Source organism: Mustela putorius, unplaced genomic scaffold (assembly GCF_011764305.1).
Source record: "Mustela putorius furo isolate JIRA1106 unplaced genomic scaffold, ASM1176430v1.1 tig00000242_pilon_pilon_pilon, whole genome shotgun sequence".
NCBI lineage: Eukaryota > Metazoa > Chordata > Mammalia > Carnivora > Mustelidae > Mustela > Mustela putorius.
The window spans coordinates 14957232-14973651 of NW_025421325.1; the positions used below are offsets into that span (position 1 = coordinate 14957232).

Sequence of the window (16420 nt, forward strand, 5' to 3'; positions counted from 1 at the left end):
ATGGTGCCTCAGAATTCAGAACATGGTCTTTTATGAACTGTTACTTGGAAGGCAAATAGCATCTCTTCTCACATATTCTTTCAGTCAAAGCAGTGGCAGTCCTACTCAGATTAAAGGGGAGGGCACTCGGACCCCACCGAAGGTAGGAGGATATTGAAAAATTATGGCAGTGTTTTCATACTGTCTTACTTATTATTGTCTCTCTCTTCTGTTCTCAGCTTTCCATCACACTAGATTCCTTTCTGTTCTAGAGACACACTGTCTAATCCTAAACTCAGAATTTTTATACTTTTTTGTACTTTCTGATGTGAACTCTCTTCTTCCGGATGATTGCATGATTGGCTCCTTCTCAGAGTTTGGATTAAGTATTTACTCTCAAGGGACAGGATGACTTTGAAACTTTGCTGCCAGTGAAAAAGCCCTGATAGCTCCTTCCAGAGATAAAGGCCTAAACTCAGTTCCTAGTCAACATGTTCTGACTTCTTCCTGTGGGGTCAGGGTCTTAACTTCTGCTGCCTGATCCTAAGTCCAGAAATTTCCCTCCAGGGACAAGGACCTGATTTTTGCTCTTGGGACTAAATCCCCACTTAAATATCAGCTTCCCAGAAAGACCTTCCTAGGCCACCATATCTAAAATGACTCCTTCTTGGGCCGCCTGGGTGGCTCAGTTGGTTCAGCATTTGCCTTCAGCTCAGGTCATGATCCCAGGTCCTGGGATGGACCCCCACCTCAGGCTCTCTGCTCAGCAGGCATTCTGCTTCTCCCTATCTCCCATGCTTGTGCTCTCTCTCGCTATCGCTCTCTCTCAAATAAATAAAATCTTTTAAAAAATTTTTAAAAAATAAGGTTCCTCCATCTTTCTATGCTCTGTTTATCTCATTGCTAGTGCTTAGAGCAATCTGTAGTTATCTTGTGTATGTTCTTTACCTATTTTTAGTATGTAACTTCCATGAGGACAGGTGGTAAGTTGTTTTTTTTTTTTATTTTTTTCCCCATTACTCTATCACCTTGGCATGTAGGAGGCACTTAATATATCCTTGTTGGATGAATGAATGGAAGGTTGAATGATGAATGATGAATGAAGGTTGGGAGGGGTCAGAAATGAAGCTTTTGAAGTCAGAAATGTTGAAGTGTTTAACCTTCTGCTTAATCATTGCATGTGTCAGAGAAAGAAGCTCAGAAGATGATGTTAAAAAAAATCATCAATATGTACAATGGGGTGAGAATGAACATTGAAATAACATAAACATAACATAACACAAAGGTATGAGGGGAGCCAGAAGAAAGGCACCGAGAAACAAGGGAGGGGCCTCGAAGAAAAACAGAGCTGATAATGTCAAGTATCATAGGGAGGCCCATTAAGATGAACACTGCAAAACGTTCCTTAAGTTTACCAAGGAGGGGCCTCTTTGCCAGAGCTCTTTCTGTACAGTTAGGGGAAGAGCTAGTTGACAGCGTCTAAGAAGCTAGTGGGAGCTGAAGTTGAGGAGGTGGAGACCATGACACTGACTGTGATGAGAGCAATGCCAGGGCAATGAGTGGTGAGAACACAGGGCCAAGGGGAATGGGAAGGCCTGGGGAGGGTTTCTAAGCTGAAGGGAACAAGTAGCAGAAAAGATGAGGTTTAGGAGGAAGAGGGTTGGACAAAACATGGATTAAGAAAGAACCTTTGAGGGACGCCTGGGTGGCTCAGTTGGTTAAGCAGCTGCCTTCGGCTCAGGTCATGATCCCAGCGTCCTGGGATCGAGTCCCACATCGGGCTCCTTGCTCCGCGGGGAGCCTGCTTCTCCCAATGACTCTGCCTGCCTCTCTGGCTGTGCTTGCTCTTGCTCTCTCTCTCTCTCTGACAAATAAATAAATAAAATCTTAAAAAAAAAAAAAAAAAAAAGAACCTTTGAACAGGCTGTCCTCTTCCAATGAGACTGTAGCCAAGGAGAGAAGATGAGCGTACATGATTCTCTGCTAGGAATACTCACTGCCTGTGTAGTCCTTTGTTCCACATCTGCCTGGCCAGCCAGACGGTGAGGTCCACGAGAGCAGGAGAGAGTAAAGGTCATGATTCTGAGATTCTGAGATTCTGAGACACATCTGAGAGTGTGACCAAGGCAAGGGCTTTTCTGAGATGATCTGTCCTAATCTTTAAGGCTGTGTGAGTTTTCTCTGGCATCTCTCTACAGTACTGGTGCAGGAATAGTGAGTTTAGGGTTGCCTTAGGATTGGGACGTTGCAGGGTTAGAGGAATAATCCTGCTGAGAGCTGTTCATGTGATGGACCATGGAATTCAGCTGGGATGAAGAAGGTGACTTAGCCAGCCTTGACAATGTGTGTGGTTATGAGCCTTCACCAAGCCCTAGAAGCAATGGCTGAAGGTAAGGGCAGGCCAAGGTTCCTGGGGTCAAGAAGATGAGGGAATGGAAGGTGTGTGTATGTGTGTGTATGTGTGTGTATATGTGTTAGACAAATATTGAATCCAAACAGCATTAGGATAGGAGTTGATAGAAGGAATACTGCTGCTATAACAAATAGACGATACATGTAATGACTCAAGCACAAGAGGAGTTTATGTCCATATCACAGAACAGTTCAAGGTATGTGTGATCAGCAGGCGGAGATGGGCACAGGGTCCCTACTCCATGCAGTTAATTAGAGACTCGGGCTGCTGATGGCTCTACTGCCCACATGTGGCTCCCAAGGTTTTCTAGGGAGCACCATCTCAGTCAGCCAGAAGGAGAAAGGAGCTTGGAGGAGCACAGAGAGAGTTCTGTCTCTCGAAGAGACAACCATAGTTCTCCCCCAGGCATTCAGTTGGCTAGGACCCTGCCACATCTAGTTGCTAAGTATGCTGGGACATGTGGTGTGCTTGAGGGTCCCAGAAGAAGAGAACGTGGATTTTGTGAACAGGTAGCAGCCTCTGCCACATTGCAGTTGCACAGAGAGGCTGATCCAATCACTGAGACCCTGGATAAATGTGGAGAGGTGGCCTGGAAACTGAGAGATAACAGCACACTGGAGGGTGGGGCTTCTACAGGGTAATAGGAGTGCGATGGTCTGGAAATGACTTTGTCCAGTGGACAGATGGAGTGTATATGAGTCAGATTTATCTGGCCTGAATGCTGGCTATGTCACTTTCTGGCTTTCTGATTTGGGCCCAGTTATTCAATTTAATTATTTAACTTCTTCCAGCTTTAGTCTTTTCATCTGTAAAATAGGATGGATGCCCCTGACTTCACAGTATTCCATGGATAATATATGTCATAATTTTTAGTGAATAGCAGCTGTTTCATAAGTCATTTTTCTTCTGCTGCTTATTTAAGGCTCTTCAATGTCACAGACAGAGAGAGATCTTGCTCAAGAAGTTGGGTGAGGTCTGTGGTTGGCTAGAGCAGCCCTTACATCAAGGCTACCTGGAGCCAGGTAGGTGGACGTGTACTAGACGTGAATGAAGAGGGTCCCCAGGTAAATGCTGGATAGTAACTGCAACTCAGCCTCAGTGTGAGGGGGCCAATGGAGTGTAGAAGTCACACAAGCAGAGCCCAGGACCCTTCTCCAGGGGCAGCTGCTATCCTCCTCCAACCACCTGGGAACAGACACTAGGGTTGCCTGGAGCTTCTGATTTCTGGAAGAAGGTGAAAGTGCGGCTTTTTCATGAGAGGCCTCCTCACTCTAAAATGTTGGCCAAATTAAAAATCCATTGAAAACACTGTGTGGTGAAACAAAGTACGTCTCTGGGGTGATATGGCCCACAGGCTACCAGTTTGTGACTTACATAGTCTCCACCACTTAAAGCCTTCTGGATCTGCACTGCCGAACACAACAGTCATAACCATAAGGAGCTATTTACATTAAAATTAATTTAGTGAAATAAATTAAAAATTGAGGCCCTCTGCCATCATACTAACCGTGTTTTTTGAATGCTCCACAGCCATGGGTGGGGGTGGGGGAGTGGCTACTGTGTTGGACAGAGCAGCTATAGAACATCCCCCTCATGGAAGAAAGTTCTTTTGTAAGACACAGCTCCCTGGATGGAAGAAGCATGAAAGATAGTATCATGTCACAGGTGGTTCCCTTTCCTAGACCTTTGTTATGTTTTATCTATCTTGATGAATTCGATATTGTCACACAGCCAAGATGGGGATCAGAGGAAAGACTCACAGAGTTTCATGTTGTCTCACACACAAGTGTAAGACCCATCCCTGGGCTATAACGTTGGTGAGTTATGGAGACTTGACTCTGTGGGATGGATGGAGAATCCTCCACTCCAGCTTGGCTCTATCCACTGCATTCCAGATGTGCAAGATGAGATACACACCCTGTGTGAGGAGAAGGTGTGACATCCTAACACCTTACAGGCAGAACACTTGGTTCCTCCAGTGGGAAGGGACCGTGATCTGTATGTCCTAGGTCCTTCTATGTTGAAATGGATATGTAAGGAAGGTGACTGTTGGGCAGAGATTGGGACTGATGCTTTAGTCAGGCAAATACAGTCCATCTAGCAGTTCAGCTTTCTGAAAATGGGTAGCAGTGGCAGTGGTTGGTGGGGGGTAAGGGGAATCTCCAAGGTGCAAAGGCCAGTGGTACATCAGTTAAGTAGAGGCCCGGGATGGGGTCCAAGAGTAGGTCACTCTGAGAAGCACTAGCTGCTAGGTAGGCAACAGCCTTTCTGCGGGAGACCTGCCATTCTGTGGGAGGTCCACCATTTCTTGGGAGGTCCTCTATGCATATCAGATTTCTATTCCTGGAATCCACCACCAGGCTGGAGTCCAGGGCTGGACGTCCATCCTCAGGGACACTAGCAAGAGCCTGGCAGGACCCAGTCCATAGAGGTTGATGGCACCTAAGAAGGGCTGGGCCCCAACTCTAACTTCCAGGACCGCCCCCCTTTCAAGGGGTCCCTGCACTAGAAGGAGGGCAATAGTAACTGGAGAGAGTAGAACAAGAGCCCAGTGAGCTGCAAAATCCTGTGTCCCCTCTCAGAGAAAAATACCTACTATCAAACCCTGACTGTGACAGCTTGCAACCCTCGTATCCCATTTGAACTTGTCTGGAAACTTTTTGTGGTCAAAACTGTTTGTGGTCAAAAACATGATGGGGCATTCACAGGATTAGGGGCAGGTATGGACGTTTACAATGCCTTTGAGGCAAACATACACCTGACAGGAAAGGAAAAGGACAAAAAAATGAAGAGATAAGGAATAGAAAAGAAGCTCTCCACATTTGACCGAAGGTCTTTTTTGTCCTCTTGTTTTCTGTAGGACTTTTGAGGCAAAAGAATAATAACCACAAAGAGAAAACTGATGCCTAGAGGGTGCTTTTAAGATGATGCAAAGATGATGTGGAGGACGGGTTAGACCATGGTCATTGCTGTCACCCCGAGCACCAAATTGACTTTCACAAGCAAATGGGGGGAAATTTCGAGATTGTCCCAGTAAGAACTGCTGCTGAGCATTAACCTCAGTGGGCTGAAATAGTGATGTGAGCAAGCTGCATTTTCGCCAACTGGCTGTGGCTATCCGTGGGCTGGGGGGCTGGCTTAAGCTAGGAATGGTTCCGTGTCCTGATGCCACATACTGTGTTTTTTTATTATGATGCTACCAGCTTACATTTTGCTGCATCCTTGCAGTCAAAATTACAATAGCCTTGAAGTATTCTTTCCCACTTCTTCTCCACCATCTGACAGCAGGGGATGACTCTGGAAAGGATCGGTGTGGGGCTCAGGCTGTCCCTTAGCTCTGGCTTTGACCCTAAAGAGGGCTGGAAAGGAAGGTCTCAAACCTAAGGCTCTCTAGCAGTCACAGTTTAGCATTCAGACCCCTGCAGCTCTGATGATAACCTTGGTGGTCCACCAGATGATAGTTACTTCTGGCACTTTCTAGGCAAAAATGGCCAAATGACTTGTTAAAGCCAAAAATTTAAAAAAAAAAGGGGGGGCGGAAAAAAAGTGGGAGGGGAAGAATAAAGGCTAAGGAGCATTTGTCTCAATATTGGATTGAAAGAACATTCCAGGGCTGCCTGGGTGGCTCAGTTGGTTAAGTGACTGCCTTCGGCTCAGGTCATGAACCCAAAGTCACATTGGGCTCCCAGCTAAATGGGGAGTCTGTTTCTCCCTCTGACCTTACTCCCCTTATGCTGTCTCTCTCAAATAAACAAACAAACAAACAAATAAATAAATAAATAAAATTTTGAAAGAAAGAATGAACGAACAAACGAACATTCCACAGGTTAAACTTGGTCATCCTGTCTTCGCCTGTCTGAACGTTCCCCATACCAAGCAGGTATTACTGGAGGATTGTCTTACTGGAGGATGCCAGTGTTGTAAAGACGGCCCTTTGTTTAAGGTCTCCGATCCCATTCCTATCAAGGAGAAGTGTCTATGGATATGTCTGAAGATCCTAGAAGTTTTTGCAACATGGAGGGTCTCTCCCAGAGAGCGCCAAATCCATCTATAAGTACACAGTAGTGCTGACAGCAAGTTAGAGGTACATGGGCCCAAGGGGAGGTTCTGCAGTCTTCTCTGGCAAGAGAGAATGGCGGTCACGAGTGTCCACTGGTGGTCCTGGAAACTTGGACTAAATAGGGGCTAAGACAGAGCCTGGTGGTGAACTTTGTGCCTTGGAAGATCATTTTAGACTCAAGTGTCAGTGTAACTATATTTTATAACCGGGACTTTTGTTGAAGGAGCTTCTTCATTTATTCATATGTTTATCCTTTATCCTTCCTTCCTTCCATCCCTCTACCCACCCATCCATCCATCATCCACCCATCCATCCATCCATCCATCCAACCATCCATCCGTCCATCTAGTCATCCATCCATCATCCATCTGCCCGTCTGTCCATCCATCCATTCCTTCAGAATGCATGTATGTGTCTACAAGGCCTTATGGTGCATGCTGCAGAAAGAAAGTACCGTCAGCTGCCACCCAGGTGTTTCTTGTCTATAGAGGAGACAGCGTATAAAGAAATAACACAGGAAACTGCTTCAGGTACTCGGCTAAGGAGTCTTTATAGGCTCCAGTGGTGCACAACAGAAGGAGTGGTCAGCTCTAGCTGGGGTCTCAGGAGTGCTGCATAGAGGGGGTGATGGTGTGAGGGGTCAGGGAGGGGACGCAGTGATGGGAGACGTGGGAATATGAGTACAGACACAGTACAAACAGCCTGACACCTCCAGGGAAGGGGAAGAGCTTGATGTAGCTGGAGCATGGGATGTGGAACAGGGATGCCAACTGCACTCAAGAAAGCACAAGAAGTAGGTGGAAGCCACACTATGCAAAAAGTCTGGACACAGTGCTAAGGACGGTGGACTTTGTCACACAGGTATCATGGACCCGCGGAAGCATTTTAAATGGAAGAGTAACCTGGTCAGATTTGCACTTTGGGGAAAGGACTGATTCAGGATAGCATAAGATCCAGAAGCAGCAGCGCCCTTAATTCAGCACAGGAAAGATGGGGACACCGCCAATGAGATAGTGGCCCTTAGTCTCTCAGGCCCCCAGGATCACCTTAAAGCGGACATTTTACTGATGTAACATCATTTCTCAATCCCTGAGGAAGCGAGGGGAACTCCTGAGGCACTCAGCTTCCTCCCTGGTTAGATGGCATGCCTGTCTGAAGTCGGTGTGGCCCATACGCGTGGGATCTGGTTTAAAGACCCATATATGTGATGGAGAATCTACTCCAGCTGGTGTAGCTTACAGTCACCTACCTATCTGCATATGTCCCGTTCGGTCCTGTTCTGCTTCTCGAGGGAGCCAGGCATGCTTAGAACTGGGATGGTGCTCAGTCTTTGGTGGTCTTTGGTGTCAGTCTTTGGTGATCTTGTGGGTGACATTGTGGGGGCCCAGGCCCGTGGCAGAGAGCTTCTCTGGGGCCGGGGAAGCACCATGTATCCTTACCCCATGGCCTCGCCTGGCACAAGGTCTTGCAGCCCGAGGAGGGGCTGTGTGTGAGCTTGTGAGCTCACCTCCCGATTACCCTTCAGTCCTCTTGGGCTGGTACACTGTGTAATAAACTCTAACTTGAAGTTAGAATGGCAGGTAGGCAGGCGATAGGGGAGTGAGGAAGCCCAATCTGATGAAGGGGAAATTCAGCAATTCTTTACACTACCCAAATGGACTACTTCCAAGAATTCACAGACTAAGCTAATAAATCGCCCCAGAGGAGGTCTCCAGGGACTCTTGTTTGAACGAGCTGGGCTAGAGGCACAGAAGGTTTTTGAGTAAGTGGGTAGTTCTCAGTATCTGAACACGGCTGGATTCTTCAAAGAGACCGAAGCTCCTGACATGTTATTTAAACTTTCTGGACACGCAGCTGACACGTGTTCTCCATCCTCTGGGGAACTGACACAGCTTCTGAACCAAGGACGGCCCAGATGGATGAGTATCTGCTTTAATTCCTAAGAGTGTTGGAGCCCGAGCCCGAAGCCTGGGCTTGGAAAAGGGAACCCACCTGCAGGAACCACGGGCAGACCTGTGGCTGGAGTCATGCCTGGTGAAGGCCAAGGCCCGGTGCACCTGAAGGCCAGGTCCCAGTGGGAGAGAAATCTGCCACAGGGAGCCACGAGGCTAGGTGACCCAATCCAGTGAGGTGAATTCTTGCCATCTGGCATTTTAAACAAAGGAATGAGTAAGAACTGGCGGAGGACTGGAGGGGGGCAGGTGCAAGTGGGGGAGGCAGAGGTGGAAGGGGAGGCCTGGGTTACCTAGGCTGGAGGGTTGGCAAGCTGGGGCAGGGCGGTGGGAGGCTATCTGCACCAGATCCTCAGAGAGGCTCTGCTCTTGGGCTGCTGTGGGAACTCCTGTTTATTGAGCTGTGAGCTCTTTGCTGGTTGGGGTGGAGAACAAGGTGCCTTAGGGAGGCTGCAGTTGTTGTGAAGTAGAGACTAAAGGATACAGATGGAAACAAATACACGAAACACTTCCCACTGGGGTCCCCGCATTGAGGGGCTGCTGAGATAGGGAAGGTAGCCAATACGTGGGGTGACTTTAGATAGGGAGTCAGGGCCCATGTCCCGGAAGAGGGCATGGAGGGGTGAGAAGGACCATCCCTGCAGGGAAGGGAAGAGGAGAGGACAGTTGCAGCAGCAGGAAACCGGGGTGCTGCGGAGGTGGGGAGGGCAGGATGAGGCAGGAAAGAAGGCAGTCTGTTTAGTTTGCATTTTCTTTAGGCAAGCCCTCAATGAGGGCTTGCCCTTTTAGCCCCTGGGTAGCTAGGTAAGGGTTCATTGCTCATTTACATGTTAGTGATCATCTATTATGTTTCCAATGAGAGGAGAGCTGGCCACTGACAGAAAGTGAAGTCCTCCTGGTGATGAAGAGAGAGAGGGAATTTTTGGACAAGGGGCAGGGCCAAGGAATGCAGCAAGTCCTTGGAGCTTCCCATGGTGTTAGCTGGAGGACTGGGAAAGGGGTAAAGAGATAGCAGGCCACCCATACTCCCCTCTTTCACTTTCTGCTATGGAAGTACTTTATCACTTAAAGAACTAGTGCCTCGGGCTGTGGGGTCACCCAGATCTGGATTCGAATCCCGTGCTCGCTCTTACACGCAGCTGGGCCTGGAACGAGAGGTTTCTTTGCATTTTATTCTCCTAGCTATACGACAGGAACGTGAAGACTTCCCTAGTACGGTTTTGCGGGAGGGTTAAATAAGGCATATTTAAAGCACTCTGCTTTTCCTAGACTACAGCAGGTGCTCAGTAATGCTAGTTGCCTCCTGCAGACCACATGAGTGTTTTACTAAAAGACAATCAAGTGGGAAGATAGTGGGAATATTTACCACTCTTTCATAAGATGTTTCCATGGGGTACAGAGCAGGGCCATGGGTCTACTTTGGGGAGTGAAGTCCTGGGTGGGCCTCAGACCTGAGTGCTAGTCCATGTTCTCCCAGCTTCCTCTTCCGTTAAAAAGCAGGGTGTGGTCGGGTACTGGCTGGAGGTAAACCGGTTAAAAAACATCCCTGGGTCTCATATCTGGAGACTCTAATCAGGAGGTCTGACCGGGTCCCAGGTGATTCCAATGCAGAGGCAAAATCACCCCTGAAAACCCTGGGCCTGGGCCCTTTCCTAGTTTGAGTTGAGGACAGAGGGGACTCAAAACGCACTCTCCTTATTGGCCACCAGAGGGCGGGCCTGAGGCACCACGGCCAAAGCAAGGAGCTGTGTGTCTCCAGCCTCCCGCAGAAAAAACCTTATGGAAAATCTGTAGTCATACAGAGGATGACCTACAAGGTAGGTTACGAAGGAGTGGTAAAAGGAGAAAGCCAAAGGCTACGAGATTCTGAATTGCATGCTTTCCTCTGTGTCCCAGTGTCCAGCAGGACTGGGACAGATGAGCCTCTTGTCTTAACCCAGTAAGGTCTGGGTGGGGATGCTCTCAGAGCTCCTGCTGAGCGGGCCCGTACTCTTTCCAGTGTTCCCACAAGCGGCATCTGGCTCAGAGGGCCAGTCACTTCCACCCTCATGGGTCAGCACTCAGCAACCCTGGGTAAAGGACGCACCCGCTGGAAAGGCTTGGACCGGGCAGCCTGTGCCTGTCCCTCTGCGGACTGCCCCTTCAGGGCTCTGCACCCAGAGAAAACGACTGTTATGGCCAGATTCCATCTGCAGAGACGGTGTCACTTCCAGCTCAAGTGTCCTAGTCAGTGCCCTTAGTTTTTGGCAAGGAAGAATGTTGGTGCTTTCTGTTTACCACTGCATTAATTTTAACCTCCTCTGCAGGGTGCATTTGAGGCCACAGCCCTCAGCAGCAGTTCTGCAGCGGTGAGGGGGTCTGGGGTACTTCTCCTCTTTGCCACGTCTAGGCTCTGTTCTTTTGGTCAAAATGTCTGTCTTGAAGTTTCCCTACTCTGGGACATCCTGAATGTTGCCCTTCCACAGAGAGAGGCCTAGCGGGGGCCGTTGAAGCAGAACCAGCTACTGCAGCGTCCCGAAGGGGGAAGCTGAAACCAGGAACAGTGGTGGGCCCTGTCTGAGGCTGGACGGCAGACTGCGCCAGCAGCTGAGGAACCGAAAACAGCCTGTCACCCTGTGGCGTCCCCGGTCCCTCATCTCCTCACCCCCGTTCCCAGCACAACTTGGGACAACTTGTACAACTTGGACATCTTAAAAATCCTGACTGGATGTCAGCCCTCTGGAGCCCTCCCCTCACCCCCCTCCACTGTCAGGCCCTGTAAAGGGTGAGGCACGAGGAACCGTTTTGAAAGAGTTCCTAGTCTTTGTGAGAGCTAGCTTTCAATGGAAAGTCCTGCTCGCCTTGTCATGCCAGAGGTGAGGATGGCATGGTGTAGGTTGTAGATGTGATAAAGGGTTCCCCGCAGGCACGTAGAAAGAGTAATGGAAGGGCGGAGATGAACAGTCTAAGAACTAGTGCTCGGGGAGGGCCGGGCGGGGGGGGAATGACTCGAGGCTCCTTGTAGGATTCTAGAGTTCTAAACCGGACGCCCTCTCCCTGGATTTTATCAGGTGTGGTGGTACATGGCAGCTTTGTTTAGGGGCTGCTTAGCTGAAAATTCAGGCAGCTATGGCCACACAAGGAATAATGAGCTGCATTATAGCAAGGCTCTCTTGAAGTTTCTGGGACTTGGAGGAGAGAAGGAAGACCCAGCAAGACAACAGTGCTAAGGGAAAGGCTGAGCTGGGGATTTTCCTGACCTGAAAACTCACCATGGCAGTGACATGGAAGAAACATGGCAATTCTCTGGGAATAGCACGAAAGCATTTTGTTTTATACCAAACACTGAGGGCTCCTGCCACAGGTCAGGGAGGAGGGTACTGGTCACCACAGGAAGAAATGCCAGGCTCTTGGCTTTCAGGAGTCCTGTTCTGACAGAAGAAGAGGACAAATAATTGTAACACGGAAAGATGCATGTTCCGGTAGCGGTGGAGAGAGGAGGTTCTGCTTAACGCTTTAGGAGGCAGCAGGGAGACAGGGGGTTGAGGGACAAGGGAGGGACGTGAAGGGAACCACACAGGCCAGGGCACGGGTTTGCAAAGGCACACAGCCTCAAGGCGCAGCATGTGTGCCGGTCTCTGTCTGTATGTACCACCTGAGCATGGGGATGGAGGCACGGGTGTCAAGGGTTGGGAGGCGAGGTTGCAGAGGAGGCCGTGGTCAGAGACTGATGCAGAACCTGGGTACAATACTCTCTTTTCATATTTGATATGCACTTAATTTTGAATTTTTAAGAGATTTTATTTATTTATTTGAGAGATCGAGAGATCATGAGCATGGGAGAGACAAACTCCTGCTGAGCAGGGAGCCTGATGCGGGGCTCCATCCCAGGACCCTGGGATCTTGACCTGAGCTGAAGGCCAATGCTTAACCCACTGAGCCACCCAGGTTCCCTGATATGCATTTAATTTTTTAGAAGTTTGGAAAAATTATGCCCGAGAATAGACTAAAATATTTGCTTCAGGGATAAGGATTTGTAACTATACAGGAATTTTCATGGAGTGTTTGTCTAAAGACAATGTGAAAAAACAGTGTATATTAACAAGTCTATCAGTGCAGAGTGGTGGAAAATTCTTCCCCACCCCCTTTACTTTTCTGCATTGCACTGAGCGGTAAATATGGTAGGAAATGCAGGTTGCAGACAGTTCCCTGGCCAATTAAAACTATTTGGTATCCTCTTTGTGCCAAATACTCTTAAGCTCTAGTCAGAACAGACAGATCAATTTAAACCTTAAATCTTTGGATGTGTATGAGCGGAAATGTCAGTTGTCATGGACTAAGAACCTCATATGATGGCTATAGAAATAAGGTTGATACAAAGAAGACTGACATAAAAGCTTTTATTACAGGGGCATCTGGGTGGCTCAGTCAGTTGAGCTTCTGGCTCTTGGTTTCAGCTCAGGTCATGGTCTGGGAGTTATGGGACAGACCCTTTTGTGGGGCTCTCTTTTCGGCAGGCAGTCTGGTTGGGATTCTTTCTCTCCATACCCCCACCCCTTCTCCTCCTGCTCTCCCTCGCTCAAATAAATAACCTTTTTTTTTTTTAAAGCTTTTATTACAAAGCAAACTATTCATTGGCAAGTTAGTAGGTAACAAGATACAGTTAAATCTGTTAAGATCAAACAGTTCAGGAGCAGGAAAATTTAACAAGAATCTTAAACAATTTAATTAGAAGTCATTCTGTTTTAAATTAATTTGAATCTCATTATTTCTTGCTTTCCTAGTGGTATTTTACTCATGATTTAATTGAACACTTGCCCCCGGCCCTTCTGGAACCTACAGTTGGCTTTCACTGGTAGGAGGGCATGTTTTAGCTTTCTCAGACTTGTGACTTTAACCCTTACAGCTTGACACCAATACCTGCTGACATCAAGTCACATTGCTCTTAGCACATCGCATAGTTGGGGCGGGTGGTGGTTCTACTTTGTTTTCAAGATGCACAGCTCATGGGAACTTGAATGAATTAGCCAGCTATGAAGCTTGCTGTGGCTCTTTTCTGGGACTTCAGGATTTACCAGAATAAGAGTGAAAGAGTATCATCTTAGATCTTCTGGACAGACAGGTGGCCAGATGCAGAAAGACACTGGAACGTGGGCCCACAGTGGCCCCAGGATTATTTTGTATTTATCTGGCTAATCTGCTGAGCAGGTATGAGCTAATTAAATAGATTCTATTTTTTTCCCCCCCATGCGTGCCTGATGGCCTAGATTATGGAAGGTTCTATCTATCGTTTGATCTCAGACAGAGAAACCCAAAGCCATGGGCCTACCCAGATGTTGTAGTCATTGTACTTGCCTGGGCAACATCTCCAGAGACCCCTGGTAGATTGCTTGGGATCAAGTGGACGGGCTTATTTCTCTTACAAGGATTCTGGCAGTTAGAGTGCCACTACACGATTTGGACCAGCAGAACCGAGGGGTTCCGGGCCCGTTGGGCTGGTAGCGCCAAGAAGGGAGGCCCGGAACGCGTTCTGAATCGTTAACTAGTGCCTCTGACTGGGAAGTGAAGAGTGGTCTGTGTTTTTAACTCTGATTTCAGGGGTTTTCTCCATGACTCAGTTTCCCCTTCTTTCATTCCTCCTGCTTCCCCACAGTTCATCTCCTCTTTCTGTCCCACTGTGATGTGGAGGCCCTGTCCACGGCACCGTACTGCCAAGTTTCTCCTGGACAGATCTGCAAGCACCACCTGAGCACCCCGCCTGGGCAGGCGTGACGGCTCAGGAGAGCAGAGCCCTACACTGGGCCTCCACGGGCCGCCCGCGGGCACCAACGGGCTTTCAGGGCCCATCTGTCGCCCAGCTCCAGCAGCCGACCACCTCCTTCCCGCGGCCTCCCTCCCCTGCTCGCAGTACGAAGGGCTTATGCCACTGCAGCCCGCCGCCGGGCGCCCTCCCTCAGGATAGCTCTCCTCCCGCAGCTTGCCCCGGGAGCCCCAGGCAGCCCGGCCGCGCGCCCCACGCCCCCGCGCAGCCCGGCTCGCAGGCCCGCGTCCAGCCGCCCCTCTCTCGGGAGCTGGGCGGCGGACGGGCGTGGCCGGCGCTGCGCCGCTCTCCGCCCGGCTCCCCTTCCCTCCGCTCGCTGCCCTCTGAATTCCCCATCGACTCCTGGGCGGAGGCCGAGCGAGCCTTCGCGAAGGGCGAGGGCGGCGGGAGGAGGGCCCGGGCGCCCCTCCCGGGCGGCGCGGCGCCGGCCGGCGGTGCAGTCGCGCGCTCGCCGCCAGCAAAGCCATTGGCTCGGCGCAGTCACCCCACGCGGGGCTGCAGCGGCGGCCTCCGCGGATTGGCGCGCGGGCGGGCATCCAGCGGGGCGCGCGCGAGCGGGTGCGTGCCGCACGGGCTGCGGCGAAGCCTGCCGTCGCCGGGCTGGGCTCCCCCGGCCCGTAATGACCACCCCTCCATTGTCCTTGAGCTGCCGATGATGCATTTGGGGCGGCTGCCAGCCACAGTCCCCAGTGCTCCGGCCTAAAGAAAGGGCGCGAAAGGCGCGCTCCCCGCTCGGGCGCACGCATCGACCGCCGCCCTCGGCGGCACACTGCAGCATTTCGCGCTCTCGCGCCGCTCCCCTCCCCGCCTGCGCTCATTTGCATATCCCACGATTGAGGCCAATCAGGGCTCGTCTCTCTCGAAGCGGATGGCTTTTGCCTGAGAGGAAAGGGAGTGGCTGGCGGCGCATGCGCCGCGGTGGCCGACTTGAACCGAGGCTTTTATTGCTGTAGTTTATTTCCACCCCTTTCCCTCCTGTTCTCTCTCTCTCTTTCTTTTTTTTCCGCCCTAGCTGGGGCTGTGTTGGAGCAGAGGAAGAAAGAGAGACAGAGGATTGCATTTATCCTTTACGTTCCTGAAATCTGCTATCAGCAAGACCAGCTAAGCAGTTGCATCTTTTTCAATCCTGCAAAAAGCCAAAACAAAACAAAACAAAAAAACCATCTCTTTCCTGGCAATTTTTGCTTTTACAGCTATCCTCTTGAAATTATTTTTTTCTCAGGAGAGAGATGTCTTATCAGGGGAAGAAAAATATTCCACGCATCACGGTGAGTTTGGTACTTGGGAAATCTGCCGTCGGCCAGCAACCTTTTGTAGCAAAGAACATCTGAGGAATTTTTTAAAAAGAGGGGGAGGAAGAGGAACACAACTTTTCTTTTTTCTTTTCTTTTTTTCCTGTTGCTAAAGAAGGTGATCGGAGTGGTGGGAGAAGCAATCATAGAGAACTGTAAGCTACGTGATTTGCAAGGCATTAAAATAGGAGCGTAAGTGCATTAAAGGACGTCTTAGGTAGCGCGCCAGAGCCGCTGTATCCTTTTATTGTCAGCGCGAGATGCTGCAGTGCTGGCCTGCGGGGTGTAAGCAAATGGATGCCAGATTGCATATGCATGGTTGAAGCTCGGATATTGTTCTCCGGGCTGCGTGCTGCGAGGCTGGACTCCGGGAGCTGGATGGGGGAGATGGAGAAATGGATTCTCCCTGTGCCTCCCGCCCCCACCATAAAGGCTTTCTGGAGCCTTCCTCCGGCTTCTTAGAAAAACGAGCGGGGTTCAGCCCGGAGGCGTAATGACAGCGGAGGGATGCTGGAAAGGGCACGGAGTACCGGGATGATGTGGAAACGGGAAGGAAAAACAGGGACGCGGTGATGAGCAGGGGAGGGTGGGGGGCCAGGCGTGGGCTTTTTGTTGATGAGGGGCTGGGTTTTGGTGTCCCTCTCGGCTTCCTCGCCCTCGCTGGGGCTGGAACCGAGACAGGGCTCTGAACTCGCTCTCCTGTGTCTGCCCCTTCTGCAGTCAAGGAGGCGCCTGTGTTGGCGCATACAAAGCGGGCTGGGAGGGTGGGCGTTGGGGACCGCGCAGAGCCGGGCTCGCGGAGGTAATGGCGCTGCGCGACGTGCGGAGCAGATGGCCCGGCCTGGCCTCGGCCAGACAATGATTGCAGCGGCCGGAGGTGTCGGCGCGGTTCTGGGGCCTGGGGTGGTTAGTTTGTAAGTCATG

The 16420-nt window shown here is 50.2% G+C and overlaps 1 protein-coding gene across 2 annotated transcripts in view; it reads left to right on the forward strand.

Moving 5' to 3' along the window:
* The window catches only part of DPYSL2 (dihydropyrimidinase like 2), a 132324-nt gene that overhangs the window by 49199 nt on the left and 66705 nt on the right, over positions 1–16420 (forward strand). The window contains exon 1 of one of the 2 annotated variants that reach the window (XM_004775084.3): positions 15101–15472. The exons of the other annotated variant lie outside the window; for it this stretch is intronic. Within the exon in view, the coding sequence (XP_004775141.1) occupies positions 15434–15472 (39 nt within the window). The 5' untranslated portion in view covers positions 15101–15433. Of the gene's footprint in view, positions 1–15100; positions 15473–16420 lie in introns of those variants that run through there. 2 annotated transcript variants of the gene reach the window in all.